The 26,025-nt window shown below is 44.2% G+C and overlaps 1 protein-coding gene across 1 annotated transcript in view; it reads right to left on the reverse strand.

Moving 5' to 3' along the window:
• Window positions 1-14,974: 14,974 nt before the first annotated feature.
• LOC149457468 (zinc finger protein 692-like) overlaps window positions 14,975-26,025 on the reverse strand; it is a 56,977-nt gene continuing 45,926 nt past the window's right edge. The window contains exons 11-12 of the mRNA XM_089683685.1: window positions 22,120-22,219; window positions 14,975-17,507 (exon numbers count right to left, since the gene is read on the reverse strand). Of these exons, the coding sequence (XP_089539811.1) occupies window positions 17,096-17,507; window positions 22,120-22,219 (512 nt within the window). The 3' untranslated portion in view covers window positions 14,975-17,095. The remainder of the gene's footprint in view (window positions 17,508-22,119; window positions 22,220-26,025) is intronic.

Genomic DNA, 26,025 nt, shown 5'->3' on the forward strand with positions numbered 1-26,025 from the left:
CCAGCAATGATCAATCAAAAGTTAAATACTTTCCTAATTACTACACACAATGTTCTATGCAGGGTGTTCCATTGCTGTCCCACTTCAACTGCAAAGTCTTTTCCGGCAAGCTTAGCAACTTTTTAGAATTTGTAGGTCCTGTGCTCCTCATTACCACTACTCATTATAACAGCAGGCCATATTTGTTCATCTGGGACACTGTCAAAGGATAGTAAGGTCCCAAGCACACATTGCATTAAATGGGCACATTCATTTCAATAACCCAAATGAGGCCACTATTTTTTCATTTCACCAATGGTCAAGTTTTTTTGAGTGGCAAGGGGGCATACTCCAAAGCACATATACTCTGCACACAACTGTGGATATGTCCTAAGGGTTGAGTCACATATGGACATTTTTCTGTACTAATGCCCCTTTCACACAGGTTTTCCAATCAAGTCCACCTGTCTGTTTTTCAGGGTGTACCAAATCGGAAGCATCATGTATGCCTATGGGCAGGTGAATGTACACCGATCATCCATAACATAACCACCCAACATAACCCATCATGGTATGGACTCCACTAGACCTCTGAAGGTATGCTGCGGCATCTGGCACAAAGCCATCAGTAGCAGATCCTTTAAGTCCTGTAAGCTGCAGGGTGGAGCTTCCATGGATCGTACTTGTTTTTCCTGCACTTCCCACAGATAAACGGAGTTTAATACTGAATGGACACGGATGCCACAAAAGTGATATCTGTCCCGTTGTGTTCCAAATCGGCACGAAATATGTTCACAGATCCCCTCCTAAATGGATCGGATGGTGCCCAAGTGAAAGGGGCCAAAAATATATGACTTTTACACAATAAAATTCATTGCAAATATGAATTCTCTTCATTCCTATTCAGCTTGGGCATGTCAAAATGGTGTTTTTGGGCCATCTAAGGATTTGTAACTTGCAATATATTACATTTTTGTAACTGGGATTAGATATGTTTTTGTTTCTGTCAGATTTTGAATTTGTCTCTGTCCCTACAAAAGATTTCCCCTTGTCCTCTGTTCTGTCTGACACTTGCCACCTGGATTATTAATATTATTATTATACAGGACTTATATAGCGCCAACAGTTTTCTCAGCGCTTTATATTATGGAGGGAGACAGTACAGTAACAATACAGTTCAATACAAGAGGGATTAGAGGGCCCTGCTCCTTGGAGTTTACAATCTAGGAGGGAGGGGATAGTGGTACAAGAGGCAATTAGCTGTGGGGGATGGAGTGGTAGGAGGAGTAGTGGATTTCAGTATTAGCTGGGGGTCAGGTAGGCTTCCCTGAAGAGATGGGTTTTCAGAGTGTGCCTGGAGATGAGCATGGGAGGAGGAGACAAGGGAGCTAGAGAGTAGGAGGTCTTACGAGGAGCTGAGAGTATGGTTTGGGTGGTATTTAGAGTCAAGTTCGGCGATGTAATTAGGGGCAGAGTTATGAACGGCTTTATATCTCAGTGTTCGTGTTTTGAATTTTATCCGTTGGGCAATTGGAAGCCAGTGGAGGGATTGGCAGAGAGGGGTGTCAGATATAGAGCGGTTAGTAAGGTGGATGAGTCTGGCAGCAGCATTCATGATGGACTGTAGCGGGGATAGCCTGCGATGAGGTAGGCCAGTGAGGAGGGAGTTACAGTAGTCAAGGCGTGATATAATAAGGGAGTGAATGAGTTGCTTAGTGGTTTCTGAGGTTAGGGAAAATCTCATGGGGACTTAATAGTAAAATCCTGACCAGAGGCAGACTGACAACTCATGGGGCCCCCGGGCAATAGGGGATCATGGGGCCCGTGTCCTTGCCCAAACTCAAAAAAGCCTATGAAAAAGGTACCAGGGGCATCTCATGGGGCCCCCTACTGACCCCGGGCCCCTCGGGCAATGCCAGAGTTTCCAAATGGTCAGTCCGCCCCTGATCCTGACAGAGGTTCACCCCTTATGCAAAACGAAAAAAAATGTTTTAGTTGGAGACGAGCTTTAAGGGCCCCTTAGAGCTTTTTATGTGTTCTAAACACTTTTTTTTAATTCAAAGTAAGGGAAAATAAAAATGCTTATACTTTTAAAAACACAGTAAACCACAACACAACTTGTAGAGGAAATACAAAAAAATCCCCACAACGTGACCAAAGTTTGCCACTGTATTAATCATGTATGATAATAGTTATAAGAGTTGTTTAACCGTTATGTTACAAAATAAGTTTGGTCCTTTCATGGCATTCTTGCTATTCATTGGTGCTTCTGTGTCTGGCCAAAGAGACCTCTTCCACTGGTTGGATTGTACTTGGTACTTGCAAGCTCTTGGATCACAATAGTCAGTATTGGGAGCATTAATTAGTAATATTAAGGGTCCTTTCACATGGGTGCCTTCCATTCCCTATCAGCAGGGAATCTGTGAGCTGATCCCAGATGAAAGGTCTGTGTCTGCTCAGTTTCTGCAGAGTGGACATGGACAGACCCTCGATGGGTGGCTAAAAGTAAAAAAAAATCTGTTGTCAGTGTACACCGAGCTGCCTTCAATGCGGTCCATCCAAATGGAAGAGGACACAGTCCTCCTCCATTTTTTTTTTTTGCGGCCCTAATCGAACCCAGAGGTAGGCGGGTGTAAAACGACTCGTCTGTTTACACTCGCCGGTCCATAGGAATGCATGGACCCTCCAACCAGGTCCTCCTAAAAAAACTGACAGGTGGACAGATCAGATCGCATTTGTGTGAAAGGGTCCTAAATAAATATTAAGAGTGATCTCTACTAGTATCATGTAACATGTCACCAGTTTCTCACCATTTTTTGCAGAATTTCTCCAGCGTGGAGCAAACCTGTAGAATCTGTGGAATGTCCACACTCTTTGGCCATCCTTTTTCTTGCATGTTTCCACTCTCTGACATTATTTTCTAGGATTATATATACTGAACATTACGTGTGGCCATTTTGTGATGTCGGGGTGCAGTTGAGTAGTCAACCACTAGACTATGGCCATCTTCACAGACAAAGCAGTCCCTTGCACCAGAACTTTCTCCTTCAGGGAGAACAAACACATTATACAGCTGTGTCTTGCTATCTTTTCTTCCTGTGTTTATTTATGTTTTGTGGATTGTGGTTGGGCATTGAGGTCAGTGTGGTATCCCAGGGGGAAGTCCATCAGTCTTCCATGATCATGACTCTTAGGGGTTGTTTATAGTGTCCATGCATGTGCTGACAGTGTACAGTAAACAGTGTCCTGCCAGGCTTAGTGGTAGATAGGGAAAGAAAATATGGATATGTGCAGCTGAACAGGATGTAAGAGATGTTATATCACCAGCTGGGATTGAAAGAGCAACTAGATATTTAGATTGTAGATAAAAACATAGAGCATAGAGTGACAGCAGAAAAAAGACCGAGTAGTCCATCAAGTTTGCCCAATTTTTTAAATTTATATATGTTTTGGGGGTTTTGTTGTTTTTATTTTTTTATTATTATTATACAGGATTTATATAGCGCCAACAGTTTGCGCAGCGCTTTGCAATATAAGGGAGACAGTACAATTACAATACATTTCAGTACAGAAGGAATAGGAGGGCCCTGCTCGTGGAGCTTACAATCTAAAGGAAGGGGGAGGTGATACAAAAGGTGATAGCTGCGGGGGATGATCTGACGGAGGTGATTCAAGTACAGTTATTAGGTAGAGGTGGTGTAGGCTTCCCTGAAGAAGTGAGTTTTCAAAGATCGCCTAAAGGCAAACAGGGTGGGGACTGGCCGGACATGCTGTGGTAGGGAGTTCCAGAGGATGGGAGAGGCTCTGGAGAAGTCCTGGAGGCGAGCGTGGGAGGAGGTGAGGAGGGAGCTAGAGAGGAGGATATCATGGGATATTTTATGACATATTTTATGTTTTTTTTTTTTGTCTAAGTATAGATCTATATTTGTCTCAAGCATGTTTAAATCCACTTACTGTTGTTTGAATTACTACCTCTGCTGGAAGTCTACTCTAGGCATCAACTCTTTTGGTGAAATAATACTAAGATTGATTTTGAACCTTCTTCCTGTTAGTTTGAGGTCATATTTTTGAGGGGCAGCACAGTGGCTAAATGGTTAGCACTTCTGCCTGGCAGTACTAGGGTCTCTGATTTGATTCCCAACCACAACACCACCTGCCTGGAGTTTGCATGTTCTCCTTGTGCCTGCCTGGGTTTCCTCCGGGTACTCCAGTTTCCTCCCACCCTCCAAAGACATGCTGGTAGGTTAATTGGATCCTGTCTAAATTGTCCCTAGTATTTGTATGTATGAATGTGAGTTAGGGACCTTAGATTGTACGCCCCTTGAGGGTTAGGGACTGATGTGAACATACAATATATATATGTAAAGCGCTGCATAAATTGATGGCGCTATGGAAGTACCTGAAATAAATAAATATCCACGCGCCCTCCTGAACTTTATTTACCCCTTGATGTATTAAGGTTTCTTGAGTCATCTTCCAGGACAGCACACCTGAGAGATGACTAGCTCCACCTGACAGGAAACACAATCAAAAATTGACAGAGTTTAAATTCCCTGTCCTTTCCTCCCCTCCTCAGTTTTTGATTGTGTTTCCCTGCAGCAAAATGTTTTTTTTTTTTTCTTTACAGACCTAAGGCCTGGGACTGGAAGGTCCCCCGTGGGGAGTAAACATCCGAGAGGTCCCAATGCATTGGAGCTTCCCATGCTCTGGGGAGGTGTGTCTGGCGTTCCAGGGATGAGTGTCCTTCCTCCCTCTTCTGGGCAGTGGGGAGGCTTGTCCAGGAGAGGACAAGGCTACAAGGTGGCTTCTCGTGAGTATGGGACCGCTGACGGCATGTGAATCGTGCAGCATGCCCCTGTAGGGTGGAGTCTGCTGCTAGTCCTGCCAGAAGGCAGGTAGAGAGCCCAGGGTCTATGGGCCCAGGACCAGAAGTGGGAGCGAGGCTGCAGACCGAGCCTCACTCTCAGTACACATCCGGGTAGGGCAGGACTTCTGCCCTAAAGATGGCAACGCCGGTCATTTTTTCTTTTCTCATGAGGCTGGTGAGGAGCCTCCAGGAATTACCTCTGGGAGCGTGGACCCAGGCACCCGGTGAAGGCAACACAGTCCCAAAGGGCCGCGCTAAGGATGGAAAAAAGGCAGTGCCTGCAGCCAGTGAAAAGGCCGCCGGCTGTGAGTCTGACTCAGCTGGTGGGGGAGAGGAGGGGAGGTAGAGTCCTTACCTATGTCCCTACTGGTGAGATGTTAGCCACCTTACAATCCTGATGGCCCTGACATCTAGAGAGGTGGATACTCAGCTCCCTAGGGAGGGGTCATCTTCCCTGGAGGGGACTTGGGCGGGGAAGCAGTGGAGGCGTTGGGTCCCTCATTTTCACAGGTCACAGAGGAAGACCTGGAGGATGCAGAGGTTTCTGACCAAAGCTCCCTGGAAGAGGGGGAAGAATTGGAAGGTAAAAGCCTGGCTAGTGAGGAAGCTAGACCAGGTAGCCACTTTTTGCGGAAAATGATATGGAGGGGCTCCTAAGGGCTATTTACGCCTCAGAAGACATCCCAGAACCACTAACACAGGCCTCAGCCCAAGATAAGATGTATAGGGGTTGGGGAAGCCGCAAATTAGGGTAGTACCTGTAGACCAAACTCTCAAAAGATATTGTCTTGAGAGACGGCACCCCTTTGGGGAAGAGGAGGATGAGAAATTCTTCAAGACCCACAAATTAGATGCTGTGCTATCGCAAGTGTCTAAAAAGTCTGAACTGTCCTCTGAGGACTTGGGTAACACCAAGGATCAGATGGACCGTAGGTCTGAGATGCTGTTGCGTAGAGCCTTGGAGGCCAACACAGTTACTATGGCCCCAGCCTTGGCATCCACTTGTATTGCTGGGAATACTGATGCCTGGATGCATAAAGTAATTGAGCACATCTCTCGGGGGTTCCAAGAAAAAGGGGGAAGCCCAGACTGAAGAGGTGTTAGAATCCCTGGAAGTGGTCAGTAAGGCAGTTGTCTACTTAGCAGAGGCTTCAGTATAGATGGCTAAGACGGCAGTGCTTATCAACTCAGCCCGGAGGGTGGTGTGGGTTATGGCTTGGGAGGGCAATCACACGTTAAGAGCCCGGCTCTGTGGTCTGCCCTTTGAGGGTTCCTTGCTGTTTGGCTCAGGGCTGGACCAGCTGCTATTAAGGTCCGCCTAAGAAGGATAAGGGGGAAAAAGTTTTTTTGAGCCCCCCTAAATCAGAGCCAGCAAAAGCTTAGGAAAGACCCTCCCAAGAAATGGGCCAGTAAGGGCTGCAAACCCACCAGTAGGGATCCCCAATGACATAGATCCCAGGGTGTGCGGAAGGCTGTCCAGGTTCCTCCAGCAGTGGGAGAAAATTTCAGAAAGCCCGTACATCCTGCAGTTGATAAGATAGGGGTATCAGTTGGAGTGCTCTTCACTCCCCCCTCATGCCTTTGTGTTGACTTATTCCCCCTAGTGACTAGGCAAAGACAGAGGGTCTCTTGGGAGGGTTCAGGGATCTAGCAGATCAGGAGGTAATTGTCCCTGTGCCAATGGACCATCTTTTCTGGGGGTTTTATTCCCACATCTTCGTGGTCCCGAAGCTTCAGGGAAATTCAGATTGATCGTAAACCGAAGAAGGCTGAATGGGTTCCTGAGGAAGAAAAAGCTCCGTATGGCAAGTATTTATAGTATACAGAAACTACTGCTCAAAGGAGTGTTTTATGGCCACGGTGGACCTCAGGGACGCCTACCTCCATGTTCCCATTGCCCCAGAATACCAAGCCTTCTTATGGTTTGCTATATTCACGGAACAGGGGGCCAGTCATTGGCAGTTCCAAGCCCTTCCTTTCGGGCTGGCGGCCAGTCTGAGAATGTTTACCAAAGTCCTGGCCGAGGTAGTGGTGTATTTTCACTTCCAGCGGATTTTCCTCATCCCTTACCTAGACGACCTGTTGATCTATGGGTTCTCACAGCAACAAGTCCTGAGAGACCCGCAAAAAGTGATCCTCACCTCGGAATTCTTGGGGTGGATCGTTAATCGGGAAAAGTCCTCACTGACTCCCTCCCAGACCAAGCTGTTCCTGGGGTACATAGAGGACTCCAGTGTTCAGATGCTTTTCTTACCCAAAGAAACAACCGACAAGATAGTGGGGGCCGCGTCTGTGTTGATATTGGCTCCAGATTGCTCCCGGAGGCACATCATGAGAGTCATAGATCTCATGACAGCCTGTATACCGGCTGTGGAGTGGGCACAGCTACATTCCAGGGAGCTTCAGATCTTCCTTTTATCCTCATGGGACAGGAAAATGGAATCACTGGATGAGAGGGTGTCACTCCCGGAGAATATAAAAGATTTGCTAAGATGGTGGATCAGGCCCCAGAATCTGGAGAGAGGAAGACTGTGGGCGCAGTGGGACCCAGTGCGGGTAACCATGGACGCAAGCGAGTGGGGCTAGGGAGCTCATGCATTCCCCCTTCTGGCATTGATCCTGCAAGTGCTACAGAAGCTGAGCCGGTCAAGTTGCAGATTGATCCTGCTAGCTCCGTGGTGGCGTGGAAGAGCCTGGTTCGCCACTTTGAAGAGGTGGTCCGTGGCTCCCCCGCAGTGTCTCCCAGTCAGGAAGGATCTTCTCTTGTAGGTGCCAACTCTGCACCCCAGTCAGACAGATTGGGGCAGGGAATTCCATAGGATGGGAGAAGCTCAGGAGAAGTCCTAGATGCCAGCATGGCACCTCAAGCAGGAACCTCAAGCAAAAACAGTTATTTCATTGTTTGGTAGATGCTGTTGAGTTCAAGCCCAGCGTTAACCAAAACAGTGTTCTCAGTTTTGTATATCCTGTAGTAGAGAGAGGTCTGTTGGGTGTTTATTGCTGACACTGGTCCTGTTTCCAAAATTTCCCCTTGCTTACTATCTGTATGACAGGGTGTCAGAGACAGGAAGCAAAGGGAAATCTCTGATATGAGGACAGAGACAGTAAGAAAATACTTCTAGTAGTAGCAATGGATGGTACCTTTTAAAATTATGCACAATCTCGAGGCACCCCATTCTAAAAAATAAAACTAATAATTTTAGATATTACGGCAACTTCCACACATGTAGGACAGCCAACATTACAGGTGATTTATTCTTACAAAGCAAATACACCTTTGCACGCTGGTACTAATTATTGTTCCAATGCTGCTCTTCTACTTCCGTTTCTTTCCCTCACTCTGCTAATGTGTCTTTGGGGGCCTTAATGGTGAGATCTCTGCTCTGAGTTTCTGGATCCACATACCTGCTGATCCCATTATGGAAGTTTCTTACTCTCTCTGTTTGAGATCTTGTTTATTTTATATAATCGAGAACAGAACAAAAGAACTTCCAGTACTCCTAGGTGGACAGGAAGATTTGGGAATTATGGCTAAAAGATCTCACTGTTGTAATATTTAAGACATATTAGATGCCAGGGACTGACTTAGTTTGCAGGCTCTGTTTATAACTAAAATTTCACTTTTAGGTAGACTGAACCTTTGAAAGAATTCATATATTTACTGCTGTTCCATGCTTAGTCCAACTGTGGGTACTTTATCAAAGCCAATGCTTGATGATCACTGGGCTGCTGTGAACAGTTCTGAGAACCAGAGCAGGACTGAGCTTGCAGTGGTGTTAGAGGAGTATATAAAAACTTTTAGGGATCATTGATACTTGCTTTGACACACAATAAATCGTGAAGAATTCTGTGAAGCTTTGATTATGGTTCAATTATGCTTTTTTGAAGCTTTAATAAAGCTTGGCAAATGCCATGTGTGTGTTGGGTTTCTATTTGTTTTAAAGGGGCCAAGTAGAATCCCAGCTCATTAGTACCCCTGTTCAGCAGATCCCCAGCTCATTAGTACGCCTGTTCAACAGATCCCAATATCATTGGTACCCTCGTTCAGCAGATCCCCAGCTTACTAGTGGCAAAATGCCTATGATTTGGAATGGGATGCCTAAAAAGCTCATCTAGGTATTATGGTCAGGTGTCCATGAAACTATATAGTGTGGGGGTAGAAATATATGTTAGGTTGCTTCTGAAAGCAAAACCTGTTGTCTAGTGAAAAAGGAGACAGAGTACACAGACAGAATAGCCTTTTATATATTATATATATAAATATTGCATTTATTTCCAATATATTACTTTGCTCAGTAGTACAAATTTTTAAATTAAAGTCCATCAGTTGCTCGATTAGCTTTAAATCAGGATGGAAAGGTTCACCTTTTGGTTTCCCAGTGTTTCCTGGGATGTTTGTTTCATACCTGTAATACCTTCAAAACATAAGCGAAGTTAAAGCTGAATAAAACATCTCAAAATCTGCAGATGCCGCAAGCGAGTTTTGTCATAGACTTCTGTGGAGGCTTTGGACACGCTTTTTATGCACCAAGAAAGCAATATGGGGTATCATTTTTGAAGCAAAGCAAAAGCACCGTGTAAACCAGACTGTATGCTAACTATTTTATTTAGTGACAGGGGCTTTGACTGGCATTCAGAACACTTTAAAAACAGGCATGTCTGAAGCCACATTTTGACGCACGTGTAAACAAGCCCATACTATCGTATTGCAGGCTAGGGCAGTGTAAGGGGAGGGAACATATTTAGATGATTTCCACCTCACTTGGCAATCAGGTAGATGTCAATCTACAATTTAGAAATGCTGCTCATAGGGTTCAGTATATCCTAAGATAGCAGATAGGAGGATCACAGAAGACTGCTGGGGGCAGATAGGATTTGAGTGCTTTAAAAAAAACACTGTGTACAGCAAGCTTAAACCCTGGTTCACACCCTGTGCGGCTTTGAAGCCACGATTTTAAAGCCACCGATCAGTACGACTTCATGTACGGCTTACTGACATCTGTGCGACTTCATACACAGATATCAATGCAAGTCACACATAAAATTACACAAAAATACTGCAGGAACCTTTTTCAAAGTTGCTGTGACTCAAGTCACAACGATTTGAACGGTTCCATAGCAGCAAATAGGGTGCAACTTGTCATACGACTTTGATCTATCAAGTCGCATGACAAGTTGCACCTGGTGTGATTGAGGGCTTAGAATAATGCTAGCCATACAAGTGTAAATTTCTCATGTTTTCATGCAAGCTGAACAAGATATATTATTATTATTATAATACAGGATTTATATAGTGCCAACAGTTTGTGCAGCAATTTACAATATAAAGGGAGACAGTACAGTTACAATATAATAAAATACCAGAGGGCCCTGCTCATAAGAGCTTACAGTCTAATAGGGTGGGGAAAGTTGGTACAAAAGGTTATAACTGTGGGTAAGAACTGATAGAAGTGATTAAAAGTTCAGCTGGAGGTGTGACAGGCTTCCCTGAAGAGATGAGTTTTCAGGGAATGCCTAAAGGCAGCCAAAGTAGGAGATAGCCGGAAAGACTGAGGTAGAGAGTTCCAAAGGATAGGAGAGGCTTTGGAGAAGTCCTGGAGATGAGCATGGAAGGAGGAGACAAGGGAGCTGTTTGGGTGATATCTGGTGACAAGATGGTGATGTAGCTTGGGGCAGAGTCATGAATGGCTTTGTATGTTGTAGAATTTTGAATTTACTTTGCTGGGCAATTGGAAGCCAGTGGAGGGATTGGCAATTATTTGATTTCCCATCAAACAGCGCTGATGGAATAATCTTCTCTGCCAGCTATAGCAGTCAGGCAGCCACGTCACCCACAGCTGCATGAATACCCAAACAGTGATTGCGTGTGATAGGGTTCAGTCACTGTTTGGGTGACAATTTTCCACCTGGCTCAGTCAATTTTGAAATCTACTTTTCCTGAGTTGGGTGGTGCTGACAGGGCCACTGACAGCTCAGATTTTGGCGAACTCAACAGGAATTGGCTGAGATTTGGGCTACGTATGGCTAGCTTAACCCATCAGTAAGTATAATTTAAACTGATCAGAGGACACATGTACCTGAGTTCCTGGTTTTGGTTGTTCTATTACCTTAATTCCCAAGGGTAATGTTATTCTCATATTCTGAAGGGTTCCCAAATCTGAGCATTGTAAAATGCAGCCTAAGTGCTCTGAGGATATAATTCTTTCTCTCTCGCTCTCTCTCCTTGGCACAGAATTATGTCAGAAGAGTTTGCAGTCCCACCTAGAGGCACCAAGAAAAGTTGACTAGATCTAGCTGAAAAGACAGGAATAACTCAGGTTTAAGTTAGTAGACAGTGATAATACTTCCTATGCAGCATTTACAGTTTACTGATTGGAATTACATGTTTATCTGTGTTGCTGGAATGAAATCACCCAGCATTGTCAGGTATGAATCACCCACTTGCTTGCCAGATCTTTTACGGAAAACCATCTTCCACTGCCACGCTTCCTATTTCCCTACTGCAGCAAGGAAAATCAGATCTCCTTTGGCCATTACATCACTAATAAAAAATCCAACACTAAGTCAAGACCCTCTTTTAATGGTTGTTGAGTGGAGCTGGTAACACAGGTGCAGGTATCTGTCCATTGGAATTCTTGGGAAATGCATAGGGGTACTCGATGGAAGCACTCTAGTTCTTTATTAAGTCAGTGATGTCATGGCCTCCTGGTGCACATACTGTAATGTCGGTGTTGGACTCAAGTAGAGTTCAGTAGTGGCAACCAGCAGCTTACAGTGGATATAAAGTCTGCACACCCCTGTTAAAATGTTAGGTTTCGGTGATGTAAAAAAATGAGACAAAGATAAATCAATTCAGAACTTTTTCTACCTTTTTAATATGACCCATAAACTGTACAACTCAATTGAAAAACAAACTGAAATCTTTTTTTTTTTTTTTTTGGGAGGGTGGGGGGGGGGTAAACATAAACTAAAATAATGTGTCTGCACAAGTGTGGGGATGCAGATGTACTGAGAATTAAGCAATCACATTCAAAAGCATGTTAAATAGGAGTCAGTACACATCTGTCATCATTTAAAGGGCCCCTGATTAGCCCCAAATAAAGTTCAGCTGTTCTGTTAGGTCTTTCCTGACATTTTCTTAGTCGCATCCTACGGCAAAAGCCATGGTCCACAGAGAGCTTCCAAAGCATCAGAGGGATCTCATTGTTAACAGGTATCAGTCAGAAAAAGGGTACAAAAGAATTTCCAAGGCATTAGATATACCATGGAACACAGTGAAGACAGTCATCAAGTGCATAAAATATGGCGCAACAGTGACATTACCAAGAGCTGGACGTCCCTCCAAAATTGATGAAAAGTTGAGAAGAAAACTGGTCTGGGAGGCTGCCAAGAGGCCTACAGCAACATTAAAGGAGCTGCAGGAATATCTGGCAAGTACTGGCTGTGTGGTACATGTGACAACAATCTCCTGGATTCTTCATGTCTGGGCTATGGGATACAGTGGCAAGACGGAAGCCTTTTCTTAGGAATAAAAACATCCAAGCCCATCTAAATTCTGCATAAACACATCTGAAGTCTCCCAAAAGCATGTGGGAAAATGTGTTATGGTCTGATGAAACCAAGGTTGAACCTTTTGGCCATAATTCCAAAAGATATGTTTGGTGCCCATCACCAAAAGAACACCATACCCACAGTGAAGCATGGTGGTGGCAGCATCTTGCTTTGGGGCAGTTTTTCTTCAGCTGGAACTGGGGCCTTAGTCGAGGTAGAGCAAATTATGAACAGTTCCAAATACCAGTCAATATTGACACAAAACCTTCAAGCTTCTGCTTGAAAGCTGAACATGAAGAGGAACGTCATCCTTCAGTATGACAATGACCCAAAGCATATATCCAAATCAACAAAGGAATGGCTTCACCAGAAGAAGATTAAAGTTTTGCAATGGCCCAGCCACAGCCCAGACCTGAATCTGATCGAACATCTGTGAGTTGACCTGAAGAGGGCTGTGCACAGGAGATGCCCTTGCAATCTGACAGATTTGGAGTGATTTTGCAAGGAAGAGTGGGCAAATATTGCCAAGTCAAGATGTGCCATGCTGATAGACTCATACCCAAAAAGACTGAGTGCTGGAATCACATCAAAAGGTGCTTCAACAAAGTATTAGTTTAAGGGTGTGCACACTTATGCAACCATATTATTTTAGTTTTTTATTTTACTTCCCTCCACCTAAAAGATTTCAGTTTATTGTTCAACTGAATTGTACAGTTTATAGGTCACATTAAAAGTGGAAACATTTCTGAAGTGATTTATCTTTGTCTCATTTTGTTACATCACAGAAATCTGACATTTTAATAGGGGAGTGTAGAATTTTTATATCCACTGTATTTACCAAGAGGTGTAGAGTGGCAGCGGGGGGTATGCTGGTGGTGGTGAGGGGGGTGCCCACTTTTAGTGTTGCCTCGGGGCAGCACAAGAACGAAATACACCACTGGTGGCAACTACAATATTTCTTCAGGGTTTAAAAAAAAACTGTTCAGTGCTTCTAAAATGGTTTATAAATGCTTGCTGCACAATGCTCTAAACCAGGGGTCTCCAAACTTTCGAAACAAAGGGCCAGTGTACTACCCTTTAAATATTAGGACTGTGCCCAGAGGAAGTAGAAAATGCCCTGGCATCGGTGGGAGCAAACAGTGACATAGGCTTGGTGGTCAGTGGGAGTAAAAAAAAAATGAAATTATTGGTGTCAGTTGGAGAATTAGTACACAGTCTATGGTGTCAGTGGGAGGAATAGTACCCCATTGATGGTGTCAGTGGGAGGAATAGTGCCTTGTCTTTGGTGTCATTGGAAGAAATAGTACTTCATATCAATGGAAGGAATAGTTCCTCAAGGGCCAGATAAAGGCAAGCAAAGGGCCACATCTGGCCCTCGGGCCGCAGTTTGGAGACCCCTGCTCTAAACCCAAGAACAGGAATTTAACATATTGCAGCTAACCAATCCTTAGCTATGGTGGTTTCTTTTATTTGCACCTTGTGATCCTGCCAGTAAAGACTGGTACACGTGGGCCAAATATCGGCTGGCATCTGACGGTTCAACAGACACCATCCAACATTCGGCCGGCATGTACAGTAGTCTGTCTGACAGAATTTGGTCTAATGACTGGCTTCTGATGAAGGAGCATGCTGGAAAATTAGCATCCAATTAGCGTTGGCAGCCAATGGCTTCGAGTAACGATGCACAGATAACAGTTTAAGGCTGAGTACCAATACTTTTCCTCAGGTACTTGCCAATACCAATACTACCTATTTGTAGTGTCATTAGATACATTATTAAATGAGCTAATATATTAATATAATACTAAATAAAGTTTATGTAATTCTGTTTATTATATTATTAAATTAATATTATATATTGAATCCGATGCAAATGAGATGTGAACCAAACCGGCTTCCTATGGAGCCAGTTCACATATGTGCAGGGCAGCCGCAGTGCGATTTTAAAAAGAGTCAGGTACAATTCATTGGCACAGATACCGATATTGGTGCAGTGCTAACTCTGAGGGCTGATTTGTGTGTTCTGGCAGATTAGTGTATTCACTGTCCCGTAAGAGGCTGGGGAGGATCCAGGATGACCTGGGCTCAGAGAATGTGGGTTATTGCTGGTATTGTCCATCCGACTGAGGTCATCAAGGGGCAGAAAAAAATAATCTTGGGAGAAATCTCTGGACTGAAACTGGATCTGGAAATTTCAATTGGTTATTCAGTTATATCTTGTTATTTTTAGCTGAGGCCTGTAAATGTATCACTTAAAATAAACCCAATAGAGTCAGAGGAGGGATACCCCTTCACCCTCTTCTAAAACAGTGCACTCCAAAAGTATTTTACTTTCAGACAATCTGTCTCTGATGAAAACGGCAAACAGATTGATAGAAGAAAAGAGGGACAAATCAGTTAGTGGATTAATAAATGCAGTAAAGCTATGTTCATTTCAGCCAACCATGTCCTAGCAGCATGTCCAATTGTTTCTTGTTTACTAGCATATATTTTGATACGTGAACAACTGCCATTCTTTAAGAAAAATCAACCCCACATTTAGATCTGTGTATACATTTTAAGCTTGAGCTATTGAGGTCTATACACAACAGGTTTTTAATCTGCAAAACCATTAAGTAAAGCCTGGTATATATTTTAGATAATCTCTACCTGCTGGGTGCACAAGCAAACAGAAAAATACTCCAATATCATACTTCATATTTATCTGACAAAAAATGTTTTTTTCTAAAATGTTATTTTAGTCTTGGCCATTATAAAGGAAATGACATGGAAATATCACTGTACATGTCTAATTTCTTATTTGAAAGCCTACCATTTATTTATACAGTGTCATAGACGCATCCTAGAATGTTACTTCAAAAATAAAGATTTTATACAAATAAAAAAATATCTACATCAATTTAAAATCTTGCCAATGTTTACAGAAGAATTAAACTGACCAACAACCACAACAATTTCTTCTTTAAAACCCAAGCCTGTGTTATGATACCCATTGGCTACAGAAAGTGGTTCATTGACAATGAATGTCATTCTCACATGGCAGGCAATAATTACATTTTTTTAATAAAATTTGTCATTGGGGATTAGGCTTTGAAAAACTTGCAATTTAAAGTCACATTTAGAACGTCTGGAAAAACTCAAACATTTTTAATGAGCCAAAAGCTGGTATTTTTAGCCCCTTGGCGCCGGCGCCTCCTGGCCCTTTAAGGCTTCCAGAAGCTGGGAGGCAGGTGGGATTTTGGGGTCATGTGACCGCCGTGATTCGCTGTCACGGCGGTCACATGATCGGGGAAGATCCCAATTGAAAGAGGAGATCGGCAACTTTCAGTGAGTACCGAACGTGTGTGCTGGGAGTGCGCGCTCCCAGCACATATGTTTTTTTTAATAGAACGCAAATGTGCACCCGCTCAGCATCTAGGCCGGGAGGCCGCACATTTGCGCTCGGACCGGCGCCAAGAGGTTAAGCTGTCTGCATAATCTTTTCACATGGATTTTTGTCATCTGAAGGCAATCATACACAACGTATACATGCATCATGTGTATAATCTTGTATGTAAACTTTCCGTATGTACTATGTTCTCAGAAAATAAAATATTCATTTTTAAAGAACATTGTTAAAGTGGTTGTAAACCGTTACATATACCCAGTGAAGTGACTGGCCTCAGGTGATACACAGAGATAAAACAAATCCTCCTACATAAATTGTACCTATCTGCAGTCTTCCCTTCTCTACATCCTTTCAAAGTATAGAATTTATAAAGCTAACATGAGAGTCCAAAAAAAGGGGGCAGAGAGCTGAAATTACACACTGCAGAGCTCTGTGAGGAGAGCTGAGAGTTGATTGGAGGGAAGGGACCAGGGGCGGACTGACAACTCATAGGGCCCCCCGGGCAATAGGGGATCATGGGGCCCCTGTGTCCTTGCCCAAACTCAAAAAGGCCTATGAAAAAGGTACCAGGGGCATCTCATGGGGCCCCCTACTGATCCGGGCCCTCGGGCAGTGCCCAAGTTTCCAAATGGTCAGTCCGCCACCGGAATGGACACACCTCCGCCACACAGCTCACATGAACAGAGCTGAGGCTGTCAATCTGCTGGAGGTTCCTCCCATTACCATTTTTCTCTTGGTGTCAGGAAAACTTGTTAAAAGTGAATCCTGCTCAGGGGCGGACTGACAACTCATGGGGCTCCTGGGCAATAGGGGGATCATGGGGCCCTGTGTCCTTGCCCAAACTCAAAAAAGCCTATGAAAAAAGGTACCAGGGGCATCTCATGGGGCCCCCTACTGACCCCGGGCCTTCGGGCAGTACCCGAGTTTCCAAATGGTCAGTCCACCCCTGTTCCTGCTGATAGCAGAGGAACAGGGCAGCAGACAGAAATGACACTTAGTGCTCCTGATTGAGACAAGTGCACACTATAGAGGGGTATGCTTTGTTCATATTTTGTGTCTGAGGTTTACAACCACTTTAATTTAAAACTTTGTTGAGCTGAGGAATCGAGTACTATTTCAAGACTCCATCTTCTAACAGGTCCCATGTATACAACTGGATGAACAAGGAGTGGAAGTAATGGGCTATTTTCCATCTACAGGGTAAAAATAACAGCTGAAATCTGATTGGCAGCTGTGGGTAGCTTTTTCAGTATACCTTTCTTCTATGTAGCATGATTAGTTACTACGGACAATACAGAATGCAACAGCCCTTATAAGACAATCACCATTGATACCTCAGTGCTGCCTGCAGCCTGCGTTGTCACTTGGGCTTCCTGTACACTCTCTGTTAGCTCTAGATACTCGGGGAAGACCGTCTCTTTTATGCTATCCTCAGAGACAGCTGTCAGCTCGGTCAGAGTCTCCTGGCAATCCGCTTTAAAGGCCAGTTCAGCCTGATTGGAATAATCGGCAGAGGAAGTGTCACCTTCGAAGGACGGCTGTGAAATCCCTTCACGTGGTTCAGGATGCTTACGACTCTTGTGAGCAGCAAGATTGTCTTTCTTCTCAAATCGCTGCCCGCAGATGTCACAGGGATGTTGGTACAAAGCGGCAGCATCATGCTTCTTCATGTGCCAGTTCAGGGAGGCCTTCTGCCTGCAGGTGAACCCACAGAACTCACACCTTGAAGAGAGGAGAAGGAACATTTGTTTACCCCAGGTTCACACCTAAGCATTTTCTGAAGTGTTTTGTAGAAACGCAGTACAATCCATGTAACATGATTTCCTATGGGACAGGTTCACATCTCCACGTTTTCACCTGGTGTGTTTTTTGGAAAGGGTCAGGGGCTTTTTTGAACGCAAAAAGTTGCGTTTTTGGTTCTATAGACATCAATGGAAACGCATGTATTGCATTTTTGCTGTGTTCTTTATGCGTTTTCAATGCATTTTACACTTGAAATCTGCCTGGCAACAAGAAAAAAAAAATGAAAAAAAAAAAACACATCAAAAATGCAGCAATAATGCAAGTGCAAAAATGCAATTCAAAATGCAATGCAGAAACGGGTCAAACGCAACCTGCATAGGTGTGAAGCTAGTCTTAGAGAAGGGTAATGAACTCAGCTGAAGGGGATAAACATGATTCAGAGTTGCTGAATGGCTGGCTCCAAGAACACATAAATGAATGCTAGCTGGGATCATGTGACCAAATGTCAGCATGACCAGCTGCTCTGGAAGCCTGGAGACACAGTTTGCTCGGGATAGGTATTACAGGACCTCTTTGATCACCTGTACATACAGTGTGGCAAGACTGAGTTCTTGCATTTATAAGATGCACTTTAACTTTAGGTACACAGCAGGGCCATCTTAATAGCATCATGGGCCCCAGGGCAAAGTAATACACTGGGGCCCGTAACAGCCTGTTCCAATTTACGCACCTACTCTCAAAAAGTTTACATATAAATGGTTGATAGAATTAAATATATATTTATTAGTACTTTCAATAAAATTGACTTTAAACAATAAGAAAACATACAATAAATCAAAGACGAATCAACACAAAGGACACAGTACAGGGGGAGTCAGGAGGCCAGAGTACAGGGGAAGTCAGGAGGGCGCGGTACTGAGATCAGGAGGGCACAGTATAGGTTCTGGGATGCTGCCTGGGCCATCCCCGGAAAGCTTAGTAAAATGCGTGATTGTCCCGGCAAATCCGGGACAACTGGCAAGTATGATGTAATGCAAGATTATCATGGGGCCCCTATGCACTTGGGGCCCCTTGGGTATCGGTCATGTTTCACATGACTGTCATATGCCTTTAAGTGTTTCTATATTTTGCTTCTGCTGCTCCCTTTCCTTTGGTTTAGTTAATGCTGTATAGATAGCCCTCCCCCTTTCTCAGAAATGCATTGCAGCAAGCCTCATGTCATGGAGCAGGAAACATTATGATCTTTTGACCTATCGAATGTTCATTGTTGTAAGATTCTTTCAGTTTATGGAATAAACTTCACAAGATCTACAAGATATCATTCCGATTGAGTCACTGACTGTGGTATCCAGCTGAGGTTGAAATTATCGCTATCTCATCACAACGGTAAGTTACAGAGATCACACTATCAGTGCTTAGATTGGAGAGACAGAACAGTACCCATGCATTCAGACAGCCCTGGTACACAGCACACCTGGTCAATGGTTTGTTTCAAAGTGTCTTTTTTTTTTTTGTTTTAAAAAACACATTTGAAAGTGATCAGCTGAACACAAAAATATACTCGTCAGTGTGTGCTAATGTAATAAAAAACGGTTTCTATGTATAGTTTTAATAATATATGAACAAAGGGCCATGTTTGCTCATTACATATAAAGGTTTGTTTCTTAGTAGTGCTGCTTGATAGTTGTGCCTGTTCCCCTTTCAAGGTACATTTACCAATCTCTATATTTTTGAGGATGAGATTTTGTGGTCGATTTACTAAAGACAAATAGACTGTTGACTTTGCAAGAGAATTCTCCCCAGAGCTTAGTTAATGTGGTGAAATTTCACTTTGCAAAGAATACCCAATCACCTGCAAGGAAAATATTTTAAAAAACTGCATTTTTACCTGCATAGGTGGATTATGGAAGCCAGCAGAGCTTCACCTCATTTGCCAAGCTTTGAGGAAAATTCCAATGCAAATGCATCTTCCCTTGCCTTCAGTTAATCAACACCATTATCTCAACATCTGTTATTAAGGGGAATTGATTTGTACAAAAGAAGGCCAATGGGTAAAAGTTTACACATATGTACATGTAATAGTAGAACTGCTGCACTTAGGTTGCTTTCACACTGATCCATTTTTTTCTGCTATTGCGTCATGAAAAAGTGGAAGAAAAAGGTGTGACCATGTATTCCTATGGAACGCTTCACACTGTTGCGGGTCCAGTTCCTTTTTTTAAAATCCTGCTTGCCGCTTGTGTGGTGCAGGTTTGGTGTGGTAAAAAAATGCACCAAAAACGCACCTCCCCATTGAAATCAATGGAAAACATGGCAAAAACGCATCAAAAACACGGCAAAAACGCATCAAAAACACATCTACGTTGCGTTTTTGGTGTGTTTGTTTGAGTCATATGTCCTGTAAATAACAAACTTCAAACAACACGGATCAATGTGAAAGTAGCCTTTCTGTAACATCCTTTTATTGCAATCAACAAAGGAATGGGAAGACAATGGTCTTTGCAACAAGGTAGCAAGAGCATATACCTGACCCTTAATAGTTCTAAGGGCCAAATGCAGCTGTAGAAAGGAAAGCATTTGTCTTGCTAACTAATTTCTGGAGTCATATCCTCACACCAGACAAAGTATGCCTTCCATGTATGTGATAGGCCTTGCAAGAAGTACACTTTCTAGCTCTTAACATCATGGTAATGACATATTCAGAGATGCTCCTGTCCTCCAGATCCTGGGCTTCAGCACTTTAAGACAGTGTCCAGAAAGCAGAATGGTAAATTGGGTCCTTGAAACAGAGGATCTGGACAACCTGGAAGAGGCCCTTGAGGATCTGCCTGGAGTTATATCAGGTTGGAGTACCACCACTGTCTAGGCCATTCCAGAGCAGAATGCCCTGCATCTGGATCAGGGTGTACTGCCCCTAAGGAGCCACTGCTTCCACTAGAGGATCCCTGTACCTGAAGTCACACTTATCCAGTTTGTGGTTGAATATGTAGGCTAGGATATTGACATCAGCTGTCCCCCACCTGTAACACATATCCTAGGAATCCAAGTGGAAGTGGGATTGGGTACCTGTTAAAACCAAGTACCCACTGCCCACCTTCCCCTATATCAGGGGTACCTGCTCCCACTCCTTCTTGGATCGCCTAGGCAATCTGAGCAGAAGTTCTTCCTCCTGCTCCCCCCAGGTCTCAGAAGAATGCAGGACCATTCTCAATGTGCAGCGCATGCGAAGTGAGCAAGTTGTCACAGCCAGGTGCCCACAGTTAAGATGCCGGTGCTGAAGAGCGAACACTGTCCCAGATGCCCGTTCGGGTGAGCACATCACTGGATCCAGTTATTAAAAGTCAGCAGCTACAGTTTTTGTAGCTGCTGACTTTTAATTTTCAGAAAATAGACTGGAGCTCTTCTTTAGGCTACGTTCACACTAGCCTTGTGTGCAGGCGGCAGAGAGGCGTTTGGGAAGCGTTTTTACCGCTTCCCAAACGCCTCTGCCAATTCTGCACATTACAGCACATGGTGCTGTTCTAACGGGAGCGTTTGCGTCGCGTCGCGTTGCGTCGCGGCAAAACGGATGCCTCTGGACGAGTCAGGAGGCTTTGAAGCCTCCTATTCTCGTCTATGGTGCCGCTCCGCAAACGCCCGGCCGGCGTTTGCGGTGCGGTTGCGACGCGGTTGCGGGGCGTTTGCGGAGCGGTAACACCACTCAAACTGCATTATAGGCGTTTGTGGGGCGTTATTAACGCTCGGCAAACGCCTAGCAACCGCCGCTAAACCGCGCATGCGGCGTTTGTCGAGCGTTAATAACGCTCCGCAAACGCCGGACCAACGCTTGCCAAAAGCTATAGGGGCGTTTGGCAAGCGTTGGCAAAACAGCCTAGTGTGAACGAGCCCTTAAAGTGCCAAATGATAAAGAGGATTGGCGGAGGAGGCCTAAAAGCGGAACTTCCCCTTTTGGGTGGAGTTCAGCTTTAAAGGAGAAGTACAGCCAAAGTTCTTTTGGCTGTACTTCTGTGGATCACAGGGGTGCGTTTCGCTCTGCACTTTTGTTACCCATTTTCAGCTGACAGTGGGGTGAAGCCTGCTGTCGGTTGACGTCACTCAGCCAGTCCAGGCTGGGGAATGATCCCAACTTCAAAGTTGGGATCCACCCCAGAGTCTGGAGCGGCAGCTGGCTCAGCCTCTCAGCAATTCGCTGAGAGCCTGAGCCAGCTGCTCCCTCCCACTCCACAGCTTAGCACTCCAGTGAGCGGGGGGGGGCGAGCAGGAAGCGGTCACTGTCAGTCGCTGCTCTCTGCTCAGAGCAGCTGTGAGAACACAGTGATCAGCGGTCATGTATGTGATCGCTGAGTTCTCACACTTACAGCCGGCGGGGAACAGATGCAGCATCCATTTATGTAAGTGTAATTTGGGAAAAAAAGTCCACACCTCTCCTTTAAGTTTAGTGTGGGTAGCTCAAATTTTATTTTGGTTTAAAATGCTCTCTCTTCTGCCAACCACCAGGATGCAAGCACAAAATGTGCCTGGCAGAGAGGGGAGACCAAAGACAGGTGAACCCTGTACAGTACAGCTGGTAGAAGGCACAGTAAATACTCACTGAAGTGGTTTTTCCCCAGTATGAATACGCCGGTGAATGATGAGGTTACTGCTGCTGCGGAAAGCCCGGGCACAGAATTCACAGATGAAATCCCTCCGATCTGAAATGAAAACACAAGCAAGAAATCTACTAAGCATTTTCAGTTCACTGTTCATATGTTGTTGTAACATTTACCTGGAAGTAATGTCTGTTGTGACTTTTACATTTTTCAAGGTTGCTTGGGCATATTTTCATGTTAATGGTACAATTTAGCTGCTTATCTGTAAAGCCATCCATACATGGGTCGAATTCCAAAATAATTTTCTTTCGAAAATCTTTTCTAAGAATTTTTGTTCGAATTTTGCACCAATAGTGGGTCACAGAAACGGACGATTTTCCTGTGACCATCAAATTTGAGTGATTAACGAATTTCAAATCAATGATGGGAGAATAATGCAGGAAACGTAAATGAAAAAGAGAAGAACATGAGCTGTGACCTGGAAAGAAAAGAAAAATTCTTGGCCACGAAAATTCTTTTCTGTAGCAACATGAGATGAAATTGAAGGCTTGGTTGGTTGAATTTTGAAATCAATGGTGGCGCCATCAGATTACAAAACGCACACATTTTCCGATTTTCTAAGGAAATTCGACCCAAGTATGGCCTGCATAAGTCAGATAGAGCAATCAGTATCTCACCTGGAGAATAACAGCTGTTGGCCAAATCACCAGGAGATTGTCCTGTTGCATAGACTTTGTATTACATGAACAACAAGGGTTTTCCTGAACTGGTTTACTTGTCAAATGATTTGTATTTCTGTTCAACTAGTCCTAATAAGTGGGCATGACTGTCATCCTGCATAGCCAAAATAGAGAAAAAAAGAGGAAGCAAAGTCTTTAATGGTTAGTCGCTAGAGAATAGGGGATTTTTTTTAAGATTTTAGGGCTCGTTCACACTTGACTGTTTTACCAACGCTTGCCAAACTCCCCTATAGCGTTTGGCAAGCATTGATCCGGCATTTGCGGATCATCTTTTAACACTCGGCAAACGTTCTGCAAACGCTGCATGCGCGGTTTAGCTGCGGTTGCTAGGCATTTGCCAAGCGTTAAAAATGCCCCACAAACGCCTATAATAAAGTTTAAATGGTGTTACCGCTCCGCAAATGCTGGCCGGGCATTTGCGGAGTGGCACCATAGACTAGAATAGGAGGCTTCAATGCCTCCTGACTCGACCAGAGGCATCCGTTTTGCCGTGACGCTAACGCTCTCGTTAGAACAGCACCATGTGCTGCAATGTGCAGAATTGTCCGAGGCGTTTGGGAAGCAGTAAAAACGCTTCCCAAATGCCTCTCTGCCGCCTGCACACAACGCTAGTGTGAACGTAGCCTTAGGATCCTCCAAAGCTGCCCCTCATATATTTAATCAAATATGGGTCAGAAAGGAATAAATCAAGGGGGACTAATTCATCAAAACCAGGCTGGATTTATGCCCACCAGATAAGTTAGTGGAAACATACACAAACTGGCCCTTCCCACTGAAGCCTCCAAAAGACAAAATTATTCCTCTTATGTATTTCTGATTAGACATACAAAAAGCATTCAACTCCTGGCCCTATATCTTTCACATTTTACAAAATGGGGCTTCAGCCCTAATATTTTTTCTTGGATCTAGAAGCTTTAGGCCTTGTTCACACTGCACGCAGGATGCAGGCTGATTGCGGGTGCAAGAATCGCACCTGGTTCACCTCATCCCATTAAAACCAAACACATATTAATTACACAGGTTTTGTGGCTGATTAAGGTGAAAATTAAAATCCCCTGGAAGTGCCTTATTTGCATTAAATTAGCCTAAAAACCTGTGTAATTAATATTTGTTCAGTTTAAAGGAATGAGGTGGCAACCCTACACCTGCATTGTGTCTCTCCACGCATCTCATCCCACAGCGCAAACGTGGGTGCAGGAACCACATGGAAACCACATGGTCAAAAAAGACTGCAGTTTCCCTGCAGATGCATTTTAGAAAAGGTGCATGCACCTTTTCCTTGCCTGAAGCACGGGTACAGCAACCTATTCAAGTGAACACGGCCCGCACTAGTGTGAACCGGGCATTATAATTCCCCTTTAGCTTTTGTGAAATATTCAGCATTTACATCAATCCCAATCTTGCAAGGCAGTGGTTGTGATCCTGTATCTGTACACAATTTATTATGGCTACATTTACTGGACAGGACTTCCCTTTTATTATTATTATACAGGATTTATATAGTGCCAATAGTTTGCTCAGTGCTTTACAATATAAAGGAAGACAATACAGCAACAATACAGTTCAATACAAGAGGGATAGGAGGGCCCTGCTCCTTAGAATTTACAATCTAAGAATCTTTTCAATCCTATAACATGATGCTCTCTATGGATTAGGGACGATTTTAAGTATTCAGGAGACCTACTTTCTCCACTTACCCTTATTAACTATTATTTGCAATTATTATTATTATTATTATTACACAATATTTATATAGCGCCAACAGTTTGCTCGGTGCTTTATATTTCAATGGGAGACAATACATGAGACAGTACAGTAGCAATACAATAACATACACGAGGGGTTCGAGGGCCCTGCTCCTTGAAGCTTACAATCTAGGAGGGAGGGGATAGTGGTACAGGAGGAAATAGCTGTGGGGGATAGAGTGGTGGGGAGAGCAGAGGAGATCAGCAGTTAGGTGAGGGCGGGTTAGGCTTCTCTGAAGAGATGGGTTTTCAGGGTGCGCCTAAAGGTGAGGAGGGTAGGTGACAGTCTGATGGATTTGGGTAGTGAGTTCCAGAGGATGGGGGTAGCCCTGGAGAAGTCCTGGAGACGGGCATGGGAGGAGAAGACCAGGGAACTGGAGAGTAGGAGGTCTTGTGAGGAGCGGAGAGTGCGTTTTGGGTGGTAGATGGATATCAGGTCGGCGATGTAGTTTGGGGCAGTGTTATGAACAGCTTTGTACATCAATGCTAGTATTTTGAATTTTATGCATTGGGCAATCGGAAGCCAGTGGAGGGATTGGCAGAGGGGGGTGGCGGATACGGAGCGGTTAGTAAGGTGAATGACTCTGGCCGCAGAATTCAGGATAGACTGAAGCGGGGATAGCCTGTGTTGGGGTAGGCTGGCGAGGAGGGAGTTACAGTAGTCAAGTCGTGATATGATAATGGAGTGAATGAGTTGCTTTGTGGTTTCTGGAGTTAGGAACGTGCGTATTTTGGAGATGTTGCGGAGGTGGAGTCTGCATGAATTTCTTCATTTGCTCCAAGATATGAATGACCTAATGCTTTTAGGTGATGGATTGACTCAAAAGTGACCTGCTTCTTTACCCTACTTGCCCCAAAAGGCATAAAGTCCTTCCCTGATTTCTAAAAAAAAACCCTTTTGCCTTATTATGAATTATTTCTCAGTTTGCAGATTAAACATTATGTTTCATCCACAGTTCAAGGTTTAACCCTTACGCCATTCAAATGGAATCAAAATGATCTGCATTCCCCAGGGCCGATTTCCCTCCTTTAGCCCAGGTTCACATATATGCGGTGTGGTATATCGCATGTAATTCGCACAGGAACCGCACCGCATTCCTCTGCAAATCACATGCGATTTGTGTGCAGTGCGATTGGAGCCGTACATTTTGTCTAATCACACAGCACCTGCACCAAAAAGGTGCAGGACCTTTTTTTGGTCTGCACTAGAACCGGATCACATGGGTATTCACACCTATGCGATCCGATTCTGCACATCGCACCGCGTTTCGTGAACCGATTTTGGGGTATTAACTTAACATACACACCCGCAACGGTTTGCATGAACGGGGTACGATTCTGATGCGGTGCGGAATTGGTACAGAAACCGCTGCGAATTCTGCACCGCATCAGTGTAAACCAGGGTAGTACTCTTTAAGCCAAA

The sequence above is a fragment of the Staurois parvus genome, unplaced genomic scaffold (genome assembly GCF_062004578.1).
Source record: "Staurois parvus isolate SC_StPar_1 unplaced genomic scaffold, SC_StPar_1.0 ptg000320l, whole genome shotgun sequence".
NCBI lineage: Eukaryota > Metazoa > Chordata > Amphibia > Anura > Ranidae > Staurois > Staurois parvus.